This window comes from Sus scrofa, chromosome 12 (genome assembly GCF_000003025.6).
Source record: "Sus scrofa isolate TJ Tabasco breed Duroc chromosome 12, Sscrofa11.1, whole genome shotgun sequence".
Taxonomy (NCBI): Eukaryota; Metazoa; Chordata; class Mammalia; order Artiodactyla; family Suidae; genus Sus; species Sus scrofa.
The window spans coordinates 6,348,858-6,369,211 of NC_010454.4; the positions used below are offsets into that span (position 1 = coordinate 6,348,858).

General features: G+C 55.2%; 1 protein-coding gene across 2 annotated transcripts; it reads left to right on the forward strand.

The window, feature by feature from the left end:
* Window positions 4,859-20,130, forward strand: FADS6 (fatty acid desaturase 6). 2 transcript variants are annotated; one of them, NM_001244792.1, is given in 6 exon segments: window positions 4,859-5,049; window positions 5,696-5,862; window positions 14,086-14,266; window positions 15,398-15,585; window positions 16,624-16,803; window positions 17,391-17,803. In NM_001244792.1, coding segments are annotated over 6 exon segments (1,029 nt in total). In that variant the 5' UTR covers window positions 4,859-4,886; the 3' UTR covers window positions 17,541-17,803.

Below are 20,354 nucleotides of genomic sequence, written 5' to 3' on the forward strand. Positions count from 1 at the left end.
CACAACAACTCATTCTCACTTTTGTTTTGTTTTGTTTCATTTGTTTTTTTTAGGCATATGGAGGTGTCCAGGGTAGGGGCTGAATAAGAGCTATAGCTGCTGGCCTACGCCATAGCCACAGCAACACCAGATCCAAGCTGGGACCTACACCACAGCTCACGGCAAGGTTGGATCTTTAACCCACTGAGAGAGGCCAGGGATTGAACCCACAACCTCATGGTTACTAGTTGGATTCATTCCCGCTGTGCCACAACAGGAACACTTCTCATTTTCACCTTTGCTGGGAGCCTGGAGCTAGAGGACCGGAGGCTGAGTGCTCAGAAGGAGCAGATGGAGAGGGATGGAGAAGAGTTTGGTAAATCAGTAGTTCTGTCACCCCAACACACTCAGCTGCCCACCCTCATGGCCAAGGGAACCCAGATGTCTGCCCCACCCTGTTTCCCACACTTGACTGTGCTGGGTTTATGGGTGACATCTACCTTCTGATTTATATCTCTTCAAAAAAATCACCACTTTAGGATTTCCCATTGTGGCGCAGAAGAAAGGAATCTGACTAGGAACCATGAGGTTGCAGGTTCGGTCCCCGGCCTCGCTCAGTGGCCGTGAGCTGTGGTGCAGGTTGCAGACATGGCTTGGATCTGATGTGGCTGTGGCACAGGCCAGCGGCTACAGCTCTGATTGGACCCCTAGCCTGGAAACGTCCACATGCCGTGGGTGCGGCCCTAAAAAGACAAAAACAAAAGCATTTACCAGTCCCCAGAAATCCAATGTGCCCTTCTGGTCATCACCCTATGTCGTGGCCATCCTAAGCCTGATTCTGAAATTTATTTGAATGAAACAAAACGGAGGCTGGGCTCTGCTGTGTCTCGTTTATTTTGCCAACATTAGGTTTGGGTTGAATGCTGCTCCATGGCATGTATATACCACATTTTAACCACATTTTTTTGGTGGTCTTTTGGTCTTTTAGGGCCGCACCCACGGCATATGGAAGTTCCCAGGCTAGGTAGGGGTCCATTCAGAGCTGTAGCCACCGGCCTACACCACAGCCACATCAATGCCAGATCCAAGCCGCGTCTGCAACTACACCACAGCTGGAGGCACCACCAGATCCTTCACCCACTGGGTGAGGCCAGGGATGGAACCCACAGCCTCATGGACGCTAGTTGAGTTCGTTAACTGCTGAGCCACCATGGGAACTCCTTAACTACATTTTATTGATCCTTCTCCTGTTGGGGGACATTTGAGGGGTCCCCAGTTTCTGCTTATGTTGAGTATTGCTTCTGTGAATGTTTTTCTGTTTCTTTGCATTTCTGTGGAATACAGACCTCAGGAAGGGCTCAGCTTTAATACAGTTCTTTCCACTTTAAAGGACAATCAGCTTTGCTCTTTAGTTTTTGCCTTAGTTGGCTTTATTGAGGTCTAATTAACTCTAATAAAACGCACCCATTTTGAGCGCGCAAGTCAGTGACTTTTGACAGATGTAGGCACCCACATAGCTACCACCACAATCAAGATACAGAACAGGGAGTTCCCGTCGTGGCGCAGTGGCTAACGGATCCGACTAGGAACCATGAGGTTGCGGGTTCGGTCCCTGCCCTTGCTCAGTGGGTTAAGGATCCGGCATTGCCGTGAGCTATGGTGTAGGTTGCAGACGCAGCTTGGATCCTGCGTTGCTGTGGCTCTGGCGTAGGCCAGTGGCTACAGCTCCGATTCGACCCCTAGCCTGGGAACCTCCATATGCCGTGGGAGCGGCCCAAAGAAATAGCAAAAAGACAAAAAAAAAAAAAAAAAAAAAAAAGATAGAGAACAATGCCGTCCTTCCAGAAAGTTTCTCTATGTCCCTTTGCAATTAATATCCCCCACCCATCCCTCCCCAGGCAAGGACTGATGTGATTGCTATCACTCTGCAGTAGTTCCACCTGTCCTTGACCTTCTTATAAAATGGGATCATGCCGTAAGTAAGAGTGTGTCTTTTTACCTTCCGCATAGTGTCTGTGCAGTGACATCTATCAGCTCACCTACACAGTGGCCTGTGGCAGCTCCTGCTTTTTATTATGTAGGTTGGCTGAACGTATCAGAGCTGGTGTATCCATTCACCTGCTGGTGGACATTGAGGCTGTTTCCAGTTTTTTCTAATGAGATACGCCGTGATGGTGATCATTCATGTCTTTACATAGATACATTTTCCACTCCTGTTGGGCGAATACCTGGGAGCGGAATGGCTGGGCCATAGGGTGAACGTATATTTATCCCACAAGGAACTGTCAAACTGTTTTCCAAAGGGTTGGTGCCACTTTCTACTCACATCAGCAATGAATGAGAAGTCGGTTATGCCATGTCCCCTTGCCGATGCTTGTTGGGGCCTGGCTATTTAATTTTAGCCATTTTCCAGGTCTGAAGGGCTCTCTCCTTGGGATTTTAATGTGCATTTCCCTAGAGACTGACATAGGGCATCTTTTCCTGTGTTTATGGCCCATTTGTACCTCTTCTTTGGCAAACGGTCTGTTCAAGTCTTTGGATTTTCTTATTCCCCCATCTTCTACTCCACTGCAGCCACCTACACCCCCAGTACCCTCTTGTTTTAAGTCTATTCTAAATTAAGTCTGCCTGTCTCCAAGGAGGCTACCAGTCAGCCACATCCCATGAGGATTCTTCACTCCTCCCAGCTCCTCTAAAACACGTCTGCCTCTTCTGTTTGGCACAGCATTTTTCTCCTTACAGCATCACTTAGCTGTCCAGAAAGTAGCTGAGGCCTGAAGAGGGGCTTCTTGGTACCAGGAGGGTCTCACGTGTGTATACAGTAAGAACGGTAGGATTCCGCCCTTATAGAATTATAATGTTGCATATTAATACTGAACATGCTGATAAAAATTGTAGGCATCGCCTCCCTGAAAATGCTAGTATGCTTGAGAGAGAGAAAGGGCACCTCCTTCTATGTCTTAAGAATCTCTGATAGTAGTGGTGTATTTAATAACTCTCTACTAAGCTACCAAAACAACCAAACGACAACCACAAAAGAATCTCTGATAACAAGATAATTGGTTTTGGAGGAGACGTCCTGGATTTGAGCTCTAGTTCTGCCTCTTAGTAACTCTGCAGCAGATGTGGGCAGATCTGGGCCTCCCATCAGGTAAAGGGGGGCCCTCCTCAGGAGGTTGGGGTGAATACACAAAACCAAATAAGTCCAGAGAAGTCAATGATAAACTGTAATAAGATATGTGTGTGTCTGATGAGAACTGGCCTATTAAGTTGTAAACGCTTTAGAGTGCCAACCTGGTGAAGAAGTCTTGCCCTTTTGTAAAATATTGGAGGAATAAACGCATAAGAAATAGTGAAGGCAAACACCAAGAAAGACAGAGCACTCCACCTTTCCCTCTTCCCCCTCCTCTCTCTCCCTCCCCTCCTCTCTCTCCCTCCCCCTCCTCTCTCTCCCTCCCCCTCCTCCCCCTCTCCCTCCTCCCACTCCTCCATCCCAAAGGTCTCCTGCTGCCCTGCTGCTGCTCTTAGGCTCCTAGACCTCATTTTCATATGAAACCAGGGGAAATTTCGACAAAAAAGAAAAAGGAGAAAGGACCCTCCAAAGCCAAGAAGGGTGTTTACAGAACACAGTGGCTTGCACACCCAGGGCCCAGGCCAGCCTCCAGCAGCGCTGGGTCAGGGTCAGGGCCAGGGCTGACCGGAAAGAGCTGGGACAGGTGCTGCTCCCAAGTCTCAGGGGCTGTTTGCCATGATCTTCAGATCTGGGCACCCCTGCCTTCCCAGTGAGCGGCACTCCAGTGGGAGCTCACGTGGAATGTGACCTCTGAAGGTATTTTCTGTCCAGCTGTCCCTTCTCACCCCCAAACCCACTAGGCTGGAAAGCCAACTCTCCAGGAGGCACCGCTGCTAAAGTCAGGTCCGCCTCCCTCCCACTTCCCCATCCATCTGGATAGGGTGAGTCCTTGAACTTTCTGTCCCATGAATTAAAAAATATTTCTGGGCCAAGCCCTGTGTTTACAGCACTGAAGACACAGCCTGAGCAAAAGTGGCAGGGTGAGGCCTGCTGGAGCCAGTGTCCAGTCTGTCGGTGGAGACAGACAGGGAACAAATGCCTGTGTCATGTGTGGGAGCCTCTGCTAAGTGCTACTAAGAAACACACTCAAGGAGTTCCCGTCGTGGCACAGCAGAAACGAATCCGACTAGCAACCGTGAGGCTGCCGGTTCAATTCCTGGTCGCTCAGTGGGTTAAGGATCCGGCGTTACCATGAGCTGTGGTGTAGGTCGCAGACGTGGCTGGGATCTGGCGTTGCTATGGCTGTGGCATAGGCCGGCAGTTGTAGCTCCGATTCGACCCCTAGCCTGGGAACCTCCATATGCCCCGGGTGCAGCCCTAAAAAGAAAAAAAGAAAAAAAAAAAAAAAAGAAAGAAAAAGAAAAATACTCAAGCTGTGGCTACAAATGGTACCACAGACCCAAGCAGAGAGCCCCAAGCAGAGTGCGGGGTCGGGAGGTGCGCAGGGAAAAGGCGAGGGAATACATTTGAGGTCAGGCGGAGAGGGAAGGCCCCCCACTGGGGTCTCCGCGCTCCCACCCCGCCCCCCGCCGCGTCCTCTCTACTCCAGGTGGCCTCCCCACCCCGCGCACCTGCGCGCAGCTCCTGCGGCGGTTCTGGTCCCCGGCCGCCAGGAGGGTAGCCCCGGACCGGGCCGGGCCAGGTCGGGCCAGGTTGCCACCGCGCGCGGCAGAGGGAGCCCAGGTGCCCGGCACGTACCGTGACACAGGGGGCGGGTGTCCCCAGCCGCGCGCGTGACTCCGCCCCGCCCGCCCCCGCGCGCGCGCGCGCGCTCCGCGCCTCGCCCGGCGCCGCCGCCGCCGCTCCGGGTGCTCCTCGTCCTCCGCGGGTGCCCATGGAGGCGGCGGGGGACGCGCCTGCGGGGAGCCGCGGGGCCGAGGCCCTGCTGGGCGAGCTGGAGGCGCGGGTCCAGGACGTGGTGAGGGCGAGCTCCTGGTGGGAGCGCCACGGCGTGGACTGCGCCATCCTTGCGCTCAGCCTTCTTGCCTTGCCGCCTGGTGAGGGACGCGGGGACAGGGCGATAAGGGGCCCGGCTGGGGTGGGGGGCGGGGGCGGGTGATGGACAGGGCTGGGCGGGGCCGCGTCTCCGTAACACAGCGCTTGCCGGGACCCCGGGACACTCCAACCCCGAAAGTCTGGGATGTCCTGTCTTGTGTTCCCAGCGGAGCCCGAATGGCATGAAGGGCAGTGGAGGAGGAAGTTGAGCCAAGTCAGGAGAGGCGGGGAGGGAGGAGGTGGCCTGGGGAGGAGAGAATGCTGCTTGGGGACCCCAGGTGGGGCTGGGGTATGTGTGAGGGGACTGAGAGGGAGGATGAGAGCTTCCCCTGGGCCTCTCCTGATCTGGACCCCTCCCCACGTGCCCCTCCCTCATCCCTCCTCTGGCTGGGGCACAGAATCAGGCCTCCCAGCGACTCTTTGGTGAGTCAGTGGGGCTCTGTTTTGTCCCAGATCCTATGGGGAGAGCCAGCCCCTCCCCGACAGGCCACAGCGGGACCTGCCTCACCACTGTGGCAGTCCCCAGGCTGGGCCCACTTGGCCTGGGCTCCCAGGAGTGGGAGTTGGAGTGTTTGGGCCCAGATCTTCAAGAGCCAGAGAAAGACCCTGCCCTGACTGTCCCCACCCAGCTCTCCTTTCTCCACACAGGGTTCCTGTGCCTGCGCTCCGAGAACCTCCTGGTCTTTGCCCTGGGCATCACGGTCCTGGGTGTGTGCCACTACACGCTCACTGTCAAGGGCAGCCACCTGGCTACTCACGGCGCCCTCACCGAGTCTAAACGCTGGAGCAAGATCTGGATGCTTTTCTTTGTGGAGGTGAGGCTGGGCCGGCGTGGGAGCAGCCGTGGGTATTGTGTGTGCACCGTCTGTGTTCTGCGTGAGAGTCCACGTGTGTGCCCTCGAGGGCAGCTGCAGCTGTTGGTATGTGGGCCCAGGCGTGCAGCAGGTACTCCAGTGTGTGCGTGCCTGTGTGTGCGTGTGCATGTCCCCAGGTCCTGGAAAGGGCTGTGTGAGGAAAGTCAGCAATTTACCTGTGGTGGCCCACGCAGCCTGGTCACCCATTTCTCCTGGGAGGCGCTGGCTCACCTCTTTGCAGTACTGGGTCAAGGGCAGTAGAGTGCCCTGGCTACACCCTCTGAGGCCTCCTGGTTTTGCAGTCAGGGTTTAGGATGTGAACCATGGACCAAAGGGCAGCGGGCACAGGGGCCTGGTGTCACAGCATCCCAGCTCTGTGACACCCCTCCCCGCCTCCTCCCAACACCTGACCCGGCCGAGCCATGCTGAGAAGGCCGCTGCTTCCCCAGGTCTGTACCAGGAAGGATCCTTGCTGCCCCCCACTTCTCCCGCCCCCTCCTCCCCGTTCTGCCTTGACTTCCGGACACGATCAGGAAGGTGAAGGTTTCTGGCCAGGTTGTCCTTCTCTCTGGACCCACCTCAGGCCTCTCAGTTCCCTTATGAACCAAAAGGAAGGCCCTCCCCCACTCCCTCCCCCTCCCATGGCCCTCAGCTCCCTTATGAACAAACATGAAAGATGGTACCAGAAAGAGCCCTTTTCTGCCAGGGAGTGGTTACCATGACCAATTGCCTCAATTATTCACTTTTAATAATGTCACACAGCTTTATAAAAATTTACATAACTGCATACACACACACACACACGACATTTTGTAAAATTATACCACATTCAGAGTTCCCGCTGCAGCAAGGCAGGATTGGTGTCTCTGCAGCGCCAGGACATAGGTTCAATCCCTGGCCCGGCACAGTGGGTGGAAGGATCTAGCGTTGCTACAGCTGCAGCTAGTAGGTTGCAGCGGAGGCTCAGATCTGATCCCTGGCCCAGGAACTTCCATATGCCTCAGGGCAGCCAAAAAAGAAGAAAAAAAAATTATCTGAGTTGGGTGAGAGGAGACATGGCCCCCCAGGGCTCTCCTTGCCCTCATTTCGCCTTGTCACCTCCTCTTCACCTGCACACATTTCTTAAGTTCTCAAGGTCGATTTCAAGACCTTGGCATTCCCCTTGTGGCACAGTGGAAAGGGATCCGACTAGGAACCCTGAGGTCGCAGGTTCGATCCCTGGCCTCGCTCACAGGTAAGGATCCGGCGTTGCCATGAGCTGTAGTGTAGGTCATAGACGTGGCTGGATCTGGTGTTGCTGTGGCTGTGGTATGGGCCAGCAGCTATAGCTCTGATTAGACCCCTAGCCTGGGAACCTCTATATGCTGCGAGTGTGACCCTAAAAATACAAAAACAAACAAACAAAAACACCCTCTCCTTCCCACAGGGCCCTGGGCCCTGGTCCCAGCCAGATTCAGAGATACAAGCCCAATCCTGGTGCCAGTCCCCCAGTTTGTAATCACAGGCAGGGGAGAGACCGGGCAGTGGTACAGTCACGTGGGGACACGAGAGGAAGGGTTACCTTTGCTTGGATTTGTCAAAGCTGTGCTGAGTCCCAGGAGACGGGGCAGCTGAGAAGGAGGAGGTGTTGTGGGCTCTGCACTGACTGCCTGCTGGGGAGTCCACTGTACAGACATGGCCCAGTGCTTCTCAAACTTCAGTGTGAAGCTGAAGGGCCGGTGGCCCTGGCTTGACTGCTTCTCACTCCGTTTACCAAGCTGCCCAGGTGAATCCGATACCCTGGGCCCAGAGTCCTGGGGAACACAGTACCTATTGTGGGTGCTGAGCGAAGGCGGGGAGCTGAGGACGCCTCCACCGAGAAGTCTTCCCAGACTCCTCAGCTGGGGCACTCCAGCAGAACCACCCGAGGGACCCAGGCAGCTGGGGGTGCACACCATCTTGTCCCCATGAGCCCTGGGGCAGTGGCTTCATCTTTGCCCCTTTGTCTCTAGCTCCTGCACAGGGCTGGACTCAATATTTGTTGATGACCCCGGAGGTGACATGGGGACAAGGTCCAGGGGAGAGCGGGCTGATGGAGGGTCACAGCTTGGAGGCCAGAGAGCCCTGGCGTAGTGGGGGAGGCTCGGCTCCCACCTCGGTGGCCTTGTGACAGTGGCTGGTATGCTGCAGTCCATTGCAGGGCAGGTCCCATGTGGGTAGGAGATTAACCTGAGCGGGAGGCCTCTGATTTTCCGCCTCTGGCCACCCGCTGGGGAGGATCCAGCTCCTGGTGGGAAGGGGGGGATGGCTCCCCCTCCTCAGCCCGCTGGCGTGGGTGGGGGGAGTGGAGGCCTTGGTCGCATGGGCCAGGCAGGGGACAGTGTCGGGGTGCCGCCTTTGGACACCCTGGCTGCCTGACCTTGGCATATTACTCAACTCAGCATCTAAGCGCTAGTTCCCTGGCGTAACACAGTGAGAATGATAACGTTACTCCCCCATGAAGCCAGCGTGAGGGTTAAACAAGACCTCGTAGATCTTCCTTTAGGGCCCTGGGCCTGATTCTTCCATGTTTGCCCGAGTAGTAATTTCCCTTTTTTTCCTCTGGAGGGACCGCCCAGTCAGCTGCAGGGAAAGGGTTTAGTGGGTTTTGTTGTTGTTTGTTCTGTTTTGTTTTGCTTTTGGTTTTTTATGGCCACACTTGCCAAATATGGAAATTCCCAGGCCAGGGATTGAATCCGAGCGGCCGGTGCAGCAACGCTGGATCTGCTGTTAACCCTCTGTGCCGGGCTAGGGATCGAACTCGCGCCTTCACAGCCACTGGAGCTGCTGCAGTCGGATTCTGAACCCACTGCGCCACAGTAGAAACGCCTATTGCTTATTTTTAACTGAAAGGCTGACCAACTTATGCAAAGCTCAATAGTGGTGTGTGTGTGTGTGTGTGTGTGTGTGTTGAGGGGACTGTTTGTTGAGACCCTGGACCACCACGTGTCCTTTGTGTCCCACAAACCACCAGCTCTTGCTGCCCAGGATCACAGCGGATGACCTGGGCCCCCCCGGATCCCGACTCTCCCCCTCTGCCACGTCCTGTTGTCCCTCTCCGGCCCTCCTCCCGTGGGTCCCTGTGCTCTTCCCAAACCATGACCCTCAGGAGGCACCATCTGTAGAAGAATCCGGTCCCCTAGTCGCAGCCGGGTGTCAGCTGAGTGTCACTGGGGCATCTAGCTTTTGTCTGGTTTGTCTCAAGCTCTGCGGGCAAGAGCTGGGGGCAGGACAGGCCCTCCCTCTCTCTGACCCACTGGCTCTGCAGGGAAGGACGGGCAGGATGGAGGGGGAAGCTGACATCTGGACTGTTGTGTTTCTCCACTGAAGTATCCACAATCACCCCCCCCGCCCCCCGTACCAGGATGAACTTCCTCTAAGACCCGTGTCCCGTCTGCCTGAGAATATTCCATTCCCCCTACTCTCTGTCCCACTGACTCTCTGCCCACTGGTCACCCTGGCCTGTCTCTCCATGTCTTGGGCTCGGTCACAGGGACCCCCCGGTTATATTCTCAGGCATGGCCAGGGAAGGGCTGCAGGAATGTGGGGGGCCAGCCACCGTGCAGGAGGTCCTGAAGCTTGGGACGGATAAACGCTCACGGTCAAGAGGGCTGTAGGGACTTCCCTGGGAGTCGCTCACTATCGAGATGCTTCTCTGAGTGGGAGGGAACAGGCCGTGCCAGTGCCTAAGCTCCACTGGGTCGGTCTCCGCTCGGAACCCTCCTTCTAAAGTCAGCTTTGTGCTGTGGGGGCAGAGTCGCAGCTGGTCCCCACGGAGCACAGGCTGGCTCTGCCCTGGGGGAGGGGTGTCCCCCTGGGGAAGGCGGGCCCCTTCATCCAAGTCCCCCGCGGTGGTGGTGGAAACAGAGAACCCCCAGCCATGTCGTGATGCTCGAATGTTCTCTTCCTGTGACTTCAGTGCGGCCAGGATCCTCGGGGCCGTCTGCGACCTTTGGCTCCAGCAAACCCGAGGGGTGGTCATCTGAGGATGTCCTCCTCTTAAATGTTTTAATTTAAAAAATAGTATTTAGGGAGTTCCCATTGTGGCTCAGTGGTAATGAACCCGACTAAGATCCATGAAGACGCCGCTTTGATCCCTGGCCTCAATCAGTGGGTTAAGGATCCGGCGTGGCCATGAGCTGTGGTGTAGGGTGCAGATGCTGCTCGGATCCCAAGTGGCTGTGATGGTGGTGGAGGCCGGCAGCTCTGATTCGACCCCTAGCCTGGGAACCTCCATATGCCACGGGTGCAGCCCTAAAAAGCAAAATAATAATAATAATGATAAAAATCCTGACTATACCACGTGCTCCTTATGGGGCGCTTACTCTGCATAATTCATGTGAATTACCTCGTTTAATAGTCATACCTCCCTTTGAGGTCAAAGCTATTATTACCTGGGGGGGGCCTCCACCGGCCCAGGTGGCGTGAAGGCTGCGGGAGTGCAGAGAGGGGGCGGCGTGGCAGGGATGGCAGGGACACGGACAACGTGTGCAGAGGTTTTTGGCTGTCCTGACTGGGGTGTGTCTGTGCATGTGTACATGTGTGCACATGCTCCTGGCATCTAGCGGGTAGAGGCCAGGGTGGCTGCTAAACCTATGCACGCAGGGCGACCCTTCAGAACACGGCATGACCCAGCCCCAAATGTCATCGTGCTAAGGCTGAGGACCCTTGCAGAGAGGGTGCAGGAGGAGACCTGCCAGGCCAGGCTGGCCAGGCCCAGAAACGGGAAGGTGGTTTCAGGCTGAGCAGATGTACAGAGAGAGGCCTGGATACAGGAACTTAGTGCATGAGGGACCCACAGAAATCTGGGGTCGCTTGGAGTTCCCTTGTGGCTGGCTTTGTCACTGCTGTGGCTCTGTTACTGCTGTGGTGCAGGTTCGATCCCTGGTCTGGGAATTTCCACATGCCCCAGGAATGACCAAAAAAAAAAAAAAGGAAAGAAATCTGGAGTCACTGGAATCTCATGGCGACTCTGGAGAAAAGGGGCGAGAAGACCTACGTGCAAGGCCCTAGCTTTGGCCCTCACCGTGGTCACTCCCTCATCCAAAGGCGCCAACAACAACAAAAAGCAGGAGTTCCTGTGTCGTGGTGCAGCGGAAATGAATCCAATTAGGAACCATGAGGTTGCAGGTTCGATCCTTGGCCTTTCTCAGTGGGTTAAGGATCTGGTGTTGCTGTGAGCTGTGGTGTAGGTCACAGACACAGCTCGGATCCTGCGTTGCTGTGGCTGTGGGGTAGGCTGGTGGCTACAGCTCCGATTGGAACCCCAGCCTGGGAACTTTCAAACACTGCAGGTGCGGCCCTAAAAAAAAAAGGCTAAGGTGCCAACACAGCACTGTATCACCCAGGGACTAGAACCCAGGGACTCATGTTCTTGGCTGAGAATGACTGCCAGATGTAGTGAATAAAAATCCAGGAATCCCTGTGAATTTTGAACTTCAAACAGCGAATGCAGGCAGTATTGGGGATGTGCTCTACGAAAATTAATTGGTTGTTTATCTGATATTCTTTTTTTTTTTTTGGTCTTTTAAGGCTGCACCTGTGGCATATGGAAGTTCCCAGGCTAGGGGTCGAATGGGAGCTGCAGCTGCCAGCCTACACCACAGCAACTCGGGATCCAAGCCAAATCTGCCACCTACACCAAAGCTCATGGTAACACCGGATCCTTAACCCACTGACCAAAGCCGGGGATCAAACCTGAGTCCTCATGGGTTCATTTCTTCTGAGCCACGACAGGAACTCCCAGAAGAGATGTCACTTTAATTGACAGGTCACCCACCCAGCTTCTGTACCTCAGTAAGTTTACAGAAACTGAAAGCAGGTGTTCCTGCTGTGGTGCGAGCCCAAATGCCAGTGTCTTGGGAGCACTGGGACGCAGGTTTGATCCCCAGCCCAGCACAGTGGGTTAAGGATCTCGCGTTGCCACAGCTGCGGCTTAGGTTGCAACCTTGGCTCAGATCTAATCCCTGGCGCGGGAACTCCACATGCTGTGGGCGTCCAAGAAAGAAGGAAAAAAAAAAATGAGAGCAAAGCCACCCCTGGGTGGGTTACATCATCTGAGAGCAAAGTGCTTCTCCTGTTTTTGTGGCTGCCACAGCCACACTGTTGCTTAGTCAGCATTTACCTGCCCGTCCTCTGCCTTCAGAGGGGCCTGTACAGCGTTGGTTTGACATATCCTCCCGTGTCTGTTGTAAAACTGCGGTTGTGGAGTTCCCGTTGCGGCTCAGTGGTTAAGGAACCTGACTAGTATCCACGAGGACGCGGGTTCGCTCCCTGGCCTTGCTCATTGGGTTAAGGATCCAGTGTTGCCGTGAGCTGTGATGTGGTTCCCAGACACAGCTCGGATCCTGTGTTGCTGTGGCTGTGGTGTAGGCCGGCAGCTGCAGCTCCAACTTGACCCCTAGCCTGGGAGCTTCCATATGCTGTGGGTGCGGCCCTAAAAAGACAAAAAAACAAAAAACGGTGGTTGTGACATCATAGCCTCCATCTCAGCCTCATTTCATTCCAAGGAGAGCGCCTCTGCAGGCAGTGGGAAGACAGAGTCCCTTCTGTCCTTTTCCTGGTTTTGCCTCTGCTGTCTGGACCTCGAGCCTGGATCATGCTCTTTGCAATAAGTGGCTCATCCCAGAGGACTATGGCTTATCGTGAATGGGACCTGGGTTCAAATCCCCACCTCTGCCACCTGCTTTGCCAAGGGACCTGGGGTGGTCACGTGGCCTCTAGCTCAGATTCTGTTTTTATCAGCCTTGGGTAATACCACGAACCCCCTGAAGCTTGGAAGATGAACAAGTCACATGCGTCAAGTGCAGTGTTCTGTTGTCTTTTTATTTATTTATTTTTTTTGTCTTTTTGCTATTTCTTGGGCCGCTCCTTCGGCATATGGAGGTTCCCAGGCTAGGGGTCTAATCGGAGCTGTAGCCACCGGCCTACGCCAGAGCCACAGCAACGCGGGATCCGAGCCGCATCTGCAACCTACACCACAGCTCACAGCAACACCGGATTGTTAACCCACTGAGCAAGGGCAGGGACCGAACCCTCAACCTTATGGTTCTTAGTCGGATTCATTAACCACTGCGCCACGACGGGAACTCCTGTCTTTTTATTTTTATTTTCTTTTTAGGGCCACACCCGTGGCATATGAAGGTTCCCAGCCTAGGGGTCTAACCAGAGCTGTAGCTGCCAGTCTATGCCCCAGCCACAGCACTGCGGGATCCCAGCCACGTCTGTGACCTACACCACAGCTCATGGCAACGCCGGATCTTTAACCCACTGAGCGAGGCCAGGGATCGAACCTGCAACCTCATGGTTCCTAGTTGGATTCATTTCTGCTGCGCCATGACCGGAGCTCCTATTCTGCTGTGTTTATGGGTCTCTCAGTGACTAGCACTGGGAAAGCTTTCACATCCTCCTGGAAACAGGCAGGCAGCATCTTCAATAAAATTAGCAAAAATCTTCTGGCTTGGATAAAACCTTGGAAGGGGCTGACGTCTGCATGCTCATTTGCATCTATCTGCATGAGAAACACCTTAGCGCCTCTCTTACATTCAGAATGATTGCTCTTCTAGGAGTCAGAGAGCTGCTGTTGCTGCTACCAGCTTCAGAGCATCCATCATGGGGTCATGCCAAAGAAGAGTCACCCCTAGGAAGAAGTCAACTCTCGGTCCCCACTGGGGCACCCTCCCTCTGGTGTCACCATCGTGGACAGTTTAGGAGATGGCCTCCCTTTGCTCCCAGGCCCCTCCTGCACCCCTCCCCTCACTGCTGTGGGCTCAGAGTGCAAAGCAGTGTTATGAAAGCACAGATATCTCCAAGGTCAACACACGCAAAATAACTGCCCTCGGATGCCAGGAGTTTTACCTGCAGTGCGTCCAACCTCTGGCAACCTTCTCAGGCTCTCGGGCTGCAATTATGGGGGGCTGGCCTCCTGCCCCCAAATGCTGTGCAGCCTCACACCCAGTGGACACAGTCGCTTTCACTGGTTGTCACTCCATGGTCAGGGATCCCTGAGCGTTGACATTCAAGGCTGATGAGCTGGGGGTGTAAGGCAGGAAGGCCCCGGAAGTGCAGGATCTGGGCCAGGAGGGCATCCTCAAGGCTCCAGAGGTCCTGCTTGGCTGGCCTGTGCCTGCTGCGGACGCCAGCGCCCTTTCTGGCTCCCCCGTCTAGGTTTGCACATCCTTCACTGCAGAGTACGCCAAGTATGGACACGTCAAGATGCATCATGCCTACACCAACGTGCTGGGCCTGGGGGACTCCAGCACGTGGCGGCTGCCTTGCCTCAACCGCTATGTCTACATGTTCCTCGCGCCTCTCCTGATCCCCGTCTTAACCCCGCTGGTGGCTGTTGGTGAGTTCGCCGGGGCTGCACCCTGCCTGACGCTTTTTTTCCTTTCTCTCCTGGCTTCGTGGAGGCTTCATGGAGGAAGTAAGAAGCCCTGAGTTTAAACCAGACAGAAACTTTCCTTTTTTTTTTTTTTTTTTCCCTTTCTTTCTTTTTTCTTTTTTAGGGCCGTACCCATGGGCATATGGAAGTTCCCCGGCTAGGGGTCAAAGTCACAGCAACTCGGGATCCGAACCGCATCGGTGACCTACCCCATGGCTCTCCACAACTCGGGATCCTTAACCCACTGAGCGAGGTCAGGGATCAAACCCACATCCTCATGGATACTAGCTGGGTCCTTAACCTGCCGAGCCACAACGGGAGCTCCCAGGCAGAAACTTTCTGAGACAGCCAGGCAGGGTAGAAAGAACCTTGGACCTGGGACCAAGTCTGGCTTTGCTCCTTCCTGGCTGGTGGCTGCAGGGCAGATAACTTAACCTCTCTGAACCTCAGGTTCTTACCTGCCCTTCAAGAATGACGTGAAAGAATAATGAGGCCATGGATGTAAAAATGCTTTGTATATGCCTCATACGCTATTGCGTGTTATAATTTTTTTTTTTTTTTTTGGTCTTTTGTCTTTTGAGGGCTGCACCTGTGGCCTATGGAGGTTCCCAGGCTAGGGGTTGAATCGGAGCTACAGCTGCCGGCCTACGCCAGAGCCACAGCAATGCCAGACCCGAGCTGCATCTGCAACCTACACCACAGCTCACAGCAACGCCGAATCCTTAACCCACTGAGCAAGGCCAGGGATCGAACCCGCAACCTCATGGTTCCTAGTCAGATTCATTTCCGCTGTGCCCTGACGGGAACTCCTGCATGTTATAATTGTTACTATTCTAGGAGTCATGTCATCTGGTGGAAGGAGCAGGGGCTAGGAGGCGGCTAGCCCTGGGTTCAGACCCCAGGCCACCACTCTCAGAGTGACCTTGGTCAGGTGGTTTAATGCTCTGTTTTCTCATCCGTAAAATGGGTGAACCTACTTTTGGAGGCTGTGTGTGGATGCGCTGAAGACCTAGGTCACCCTAGTTTGAGCCAGTAAGGAGCCGCTTCTGTTGGATCGGAACCTAGACCCTTGCCTCTATTTCTGGCCCTTTCCAGAGCGGCTGAGAGAGGTGGAGCTCAAGACGGCTCTGCGGACCCTGGGCCTGATTTCCCTGGGCCTTTACTCTCACTACTGGGTCCTTCTCAACGTGTCTGGCTTCCAGAGCCCCGGCTCGGCCCTGGCCTGCATGCTCATCACCAGATCCCTGCTGGCCCACCCTTACCTCCACGTCAACATCTTCCAGGTGAGGCCTCCCCGACCCTGGGCGCTGGGGGGCCACGGGGACCACTCTCCAGGGTGCCTGGCGGCAGGCTGGACTCAGGTGGTGGGGAGAGAGAGGCCACCTGAGAAACCCCCCTTCCCCCACCCCTCTCCCCCGCCCTCTGTGGGTCATCACAGAGTGTTTGTCCCAGGTAAGGTGTTGGCTGCTCTTCAGCGCTGGCTGCCGATCACCCACGGATCGGAGACTTGTTAAGAACCTTCTCTGCATAGGTTACTTGTTAAACTCTGTGGGGACATGAGTGCGTCGGCCCCCAGCCCCTGCCCTCAGGGCTCCTACTGTGGTCAGCCCAAGGGAAGTGCAGCACACAGAGGCCCCAGCGCGCATGCGGTGAGGCAGGTGCAGAGAGGTCTTCAGTTCTGGGGCCGTTTCCATAGGGATGGACGCCTCCCTGCTCCCTGGACCAGTGAAGATGCCAGGTTAAAGCAGCCCGCACGTGACCATCCCTGCCCTTACCACACTGCCGTTAACGACTGAATCCCGTGACACAATCTCATAGCTGGAGCCATTCTGCCTGACCTGCTAGAGTGGACGACATGCCTGGCAGAGGAGGCATTTATAATACTTGCTAAGTAAAAAAAAAAAAAAAAAAAAAAAAAAATATCCACGAGGAGGCGCAAACTTGATCTTGAACCATGAGTGAGATTTTGATTGAGAGATCAGAGAAGGGCCACTTCAGGGTGAAGAGAAGGCATAGGGATGTGAGAGACAGCGGTGGACAGTGGTGGGCTTAGAGCACCACGGGATCCGAGGGGCTCCCAGGCTCCCTTCCCTGCCCGGATGGGGAGAAGGGCCCAGAGATGGGCCTGCATAGGGAACAGACAGGGTCCCTCGAGAGCTGGGCCGAGAACCTCAGCTCCCTCATACCCTTAGCGGCTCCTGCCGCAGTGGCAGGTGAGGAGGGCAGACGAACCCCGGGTCCCGGGGTGCTAGGTGAGGCTGCCTGGGGCAGGTGGGGAGGCCTACGGCTGCCCCAGGGGTGACCCTTGCGTCTTGTCACAGCACATCGGGCTGCCCATGTTCTCCCGGGACAAAAAGCCCCGACGGATTCACATGATGAGCCTGGGGGTGCTTAACCTGCCCCGGCTGCCAGTGCTGGACTGGGCGTTCGGCCACTCCCTCATCAGCTGCCATGTGGAGCATCACCTCTTCCCCCGGCTGTCTGACAACATGTGCTTGAAGGTAGATGAGGGCGGGGCTGGAGGGGCTTGGATGAAGCAACTGTCTGTGGGCGGAGGGGGAGCAGCCTTCACGGTTCTCTGACCAGCCGGCTGGGTCACGGGTTCCCAGGAAGGGCAGCCCAGGGTACAAGCAGCGGTGGGGGTTTCTGATCGGAGGCACCTGGGTTTCTTGCTTTTGCCATGTGACTCCAGACAAGTTAACTGCATGGCTCTGAGCCTCAGTTTCCTCATCTGTAAGATGGGACTACGCAGTGCTTACGTTGACAGGCCTTGAGGATGCACTGAAGAAGTGGATCTGAAATGCTGGGCACAACATAGGTCCTTGGTGAAAAGGACCACGGTGTTTAGTTCTTCAAGGAGGACCATCGTATAGTCTGGAGCCTCAGAGAAGGGTGCTGGGGAGACGTCACCCCTTTCGCTTGCCGGCTGGAAATGGGGAGGTGGGAATTCTCCAAACCCCCAGCTCCCCCAGAGCATCATGGGACAAAGCCGATGGGAGCTGGGGTTGGGAAAGGAAGCGTCTCCATGGGGATGGGCCTGCCCACAGTCCTGGCTCAGCGGCCCCTCCTCCCACCCACCTTCTGGCAGGTGAAGCCCGTGGTGTCCCAGTTCCTCCACGAGAAGCAGCTGCCGTACAACGAGGACTCCTACCTGGCTCGCTTCCGGCTGTTCCTCCATCGCTACGAAGAGTTTCTGGTGCAGACGCCTCCCATCACAGAGCTGGTGGGGCTGCAATGAGGGGGTGGGCCCGAGAGTCACCCCACTCTCCCCCCCGCCCCCAGCCCAGCCCCGGCTCTCCTGCTTCTGCTGGCCATCCCTGCGGCCAGGAGGGCGAGGGCCCTTGCCCAGTGGGTGTGGCTCTGTTGCTGGTGATGCACCCAGAGTGTGGAGGCACTGGGCTGGTAGGAGCTCGCGCTGGGGGTCCTGGGGGTCAGCTGTCTTGCTTGCTTTTCTGGGTTTTGAGGAATATCTGGAGGAAAGGAATAAAGGTTAATCTGGCATTCTGGTTAATCTGGATCTCAGCCAGCTTCATCTCGGGACTGAGCTTCCCTGCTCTCTGCCTGAGCCTTGGTAGGACTAAGGAGGTAGGGGGTGGGGTTAAGGAGAGGCCAGAGGTAGGGGCAGGCTGGGAGGGGGCATGGAGAGAGAGGGGTCAGGCCCCTGGCTGGGGCCTCCCTGCTGCCAGCAAGCCCCACACTTGGCCACTGCTTCTTCCTGTGCCCTTTGAGGTTCTGGCTGCTAAGGACCCCTCTTCCCAGGGACCACTGAGAGCAGTTACCTTTGGCAGGTCTTCCTTATTTTGCAGCCAGGAAGCCTGTTCAAGACACTGGCTCAGCAGCTCCCAAGACCCACAGCATCTGTGAGATCAAAGCGTGTGTTTTGTGGGGAGGGCCCTCCAGGGGAAGGCAGGGGAGAAAGGGTATAAATAGCTTTGAACATGACCTTGGCCATCTCCAGAAGTCTGCTTTGTTCCGTAATGTTTACAAGGGGTGGAAGAATCCTCAGTTGAGAGGGAGAGATGCCTGGGAGGGTAGCAAGGGCAGAGAGGGGGTTGTGGGAATAGGTCTGGAGGTCAGATGACCTTAGGAGAGGAAAGAGCAGAAGGAGGGTGCGGTAAGGATATAAGAGCTGGAAGTCGGAGTTCCTGTCGTGGCGCAGTGTTAACGAATCCGACTAGGAACCATGAGGTTGCGGGTTCGATCCCTGGCCTTGCTAAGTGGGTTAAGAATCCGGTGTTGCTGTGATCTGTGGTGTAGGTCACAGACGTGGCTTGGATCCTGCATTGCAGTGGCTGTGGCATAGGCTGGCAGCTGTAGCTCCAATTTGACCCCTAGCCTGGGAACTTCCAGATGCCGTGGGAGCGGCCCTAGAAAAGGCAAAAAGACAAAAAAAAAAAAAAAAAAAAAAAAAAAAAAAGCTGGAAGTCAAGGCTAAGTGTCTGTGAAAGGGTGGTCTGCAGCCTGGGAGCGAGGTGGGAATATAAGGGAGCCACTGATGCCAGCCAGAGGAAGAGGCCGAGAACCAGGGACACCATTGAGATTCAGCCCAAAGTGGGCAGACTTGGGAGGGGGCTGGAGGCTGTGCTGGCTGGAGGCTGAGGGAGAAACAGAGACGGGGGACCAGAGCAGCTGGTTTAAAACCTTGGCACTATATGGAGTTTCTGTTGTGGCGTAGCAGAAATGAATTCGACTAGGAACCATGAGGTTGCAGGTTCGATCCCTGGCCTCACTCACTGGGTTAAGGATCTGGCGTTGCCGTGAGCTGTGGTGTAGGTTGCAGATGCAGTTCGGATCTGGCGTTGCTGTGGCTGTGGTGTAGGCCGGCAGCTGTAGCTCAGATTCGACCCCTAGCCTGGGACTCTCCATAGGCCACAGGTGCAGCCCTAAAAAAAAGAAAAGAAAAAGCTTGGCATTATGGCATTTTGGCCAGATACTTCTTTGTCTGGAGAGCCTGTCCTGTGCACTGTAGGATGTTTAGCAGTGTCACTAGCTTCTATCCACTAGGTTCCCGGAGCCCAAGTTGTGACAATCAAAAATGTCTGCAGACATTTCCAGATGTCTCCTGGGGGGCAAAAATCATCTCTGGTTGAGGACGTGCAAGTCTGTTCTGAGCACATAATCACCTTGTTCTTCAGTGATGAGCAGCCCACCCCTGATGATGGGAAGGCTCAATGCCCAAACAGGATGGGCGGAGGGCTCGGACGGCAGGTGAAGGCACTCTCTTGAGCCTGGTCCTGTAGGACGACCCATCTCTAATGGGGCCTTAGGTGGCTCTAATGGCAAACAGCAAGCTGCCGTTTGCCCCTCTAGATCCACTTCCCTCTCCTCCACCCTGCCTTCCTCTCCCAAAGACACAGCTCCTGTCTCTGGCGCCCTTTTCTATAGCCACAGCTCTCACTGTGTCCCAAACAGCTCCCTCTTCTGCTCCCCAGGGTTGGGGGCTGTAGTGGCTTCCACCTGTTGCTAGCCTGGGGGTGCTTCGAGATCCCCTTAATCCTGCTACACCTCTGCACAAAATTCCTCCATTAAACTCTCTTCACAGCCCTTTTGAGCCTTCCATCTGTTTCCTGCTGGGAGGCTGACTGATAGAGCAGAGTTTTGGATCCAAGCAGCTGTCTTGGAACGAGGTGGACTTGGCATCCTCTCAAGCCTACTGCTTTGCTATACGTTATTGCTACTCTTTTGAAATGCATTAGTGACTCAGAAATGGCCTTAAGGTCTGGGAATGCGATTAATCAAACTGCTGATTCTCCAGGTGAAAAATGCAGTGTCACAAAAGGCCCCATTGCACAGTCCTGGCTAATGATTAAAACCATCCTAATACACGACCAGTGACTCACTGTTATTGACCTGGGGCTGAGTGGGGAATGGGCCGTGGTTGGAGGCCCTGGTACCAGACTTGACTGTACCACAGGCACCCGGGAACAAGTCAGTCCATCACTTTGAGGCTTGATTTTCTGAGGATGTGGGCTGGGAATGTGTGGGGCTTGAGAAATGAGGGGAGATGGCAGGAGTGAATGAAGTCCTTCTAGGGCTCTGCCGAGACCTAAGG

Excerpts from the sequence above, each read along its gene's own strand:
- FADS6 (XM_021066101.1), top strand. The coding sequence starts at position 5,193 with ATGTCCTGTCTTGTGTTCCCAGCGGAGCCCGAATGGCATGAAGGGCAG. Across the intron at positions 5,326-5,695 it reads ATGCTGCTTGGGGACCCCAG|GGTTCCTGTGCCTGCGCTCC; the intron begins GTGGGGCTGGGG and ends TTCTCCACACAG. Across the intron at positions 14,267-15,397 it reads AACCCCGCTGGTGGCTGTTG|AGCGGCTGAGAGAGGTGGAG; the intron begins GTGAGTTCGCCG and ends GGCCCTTTCCAG.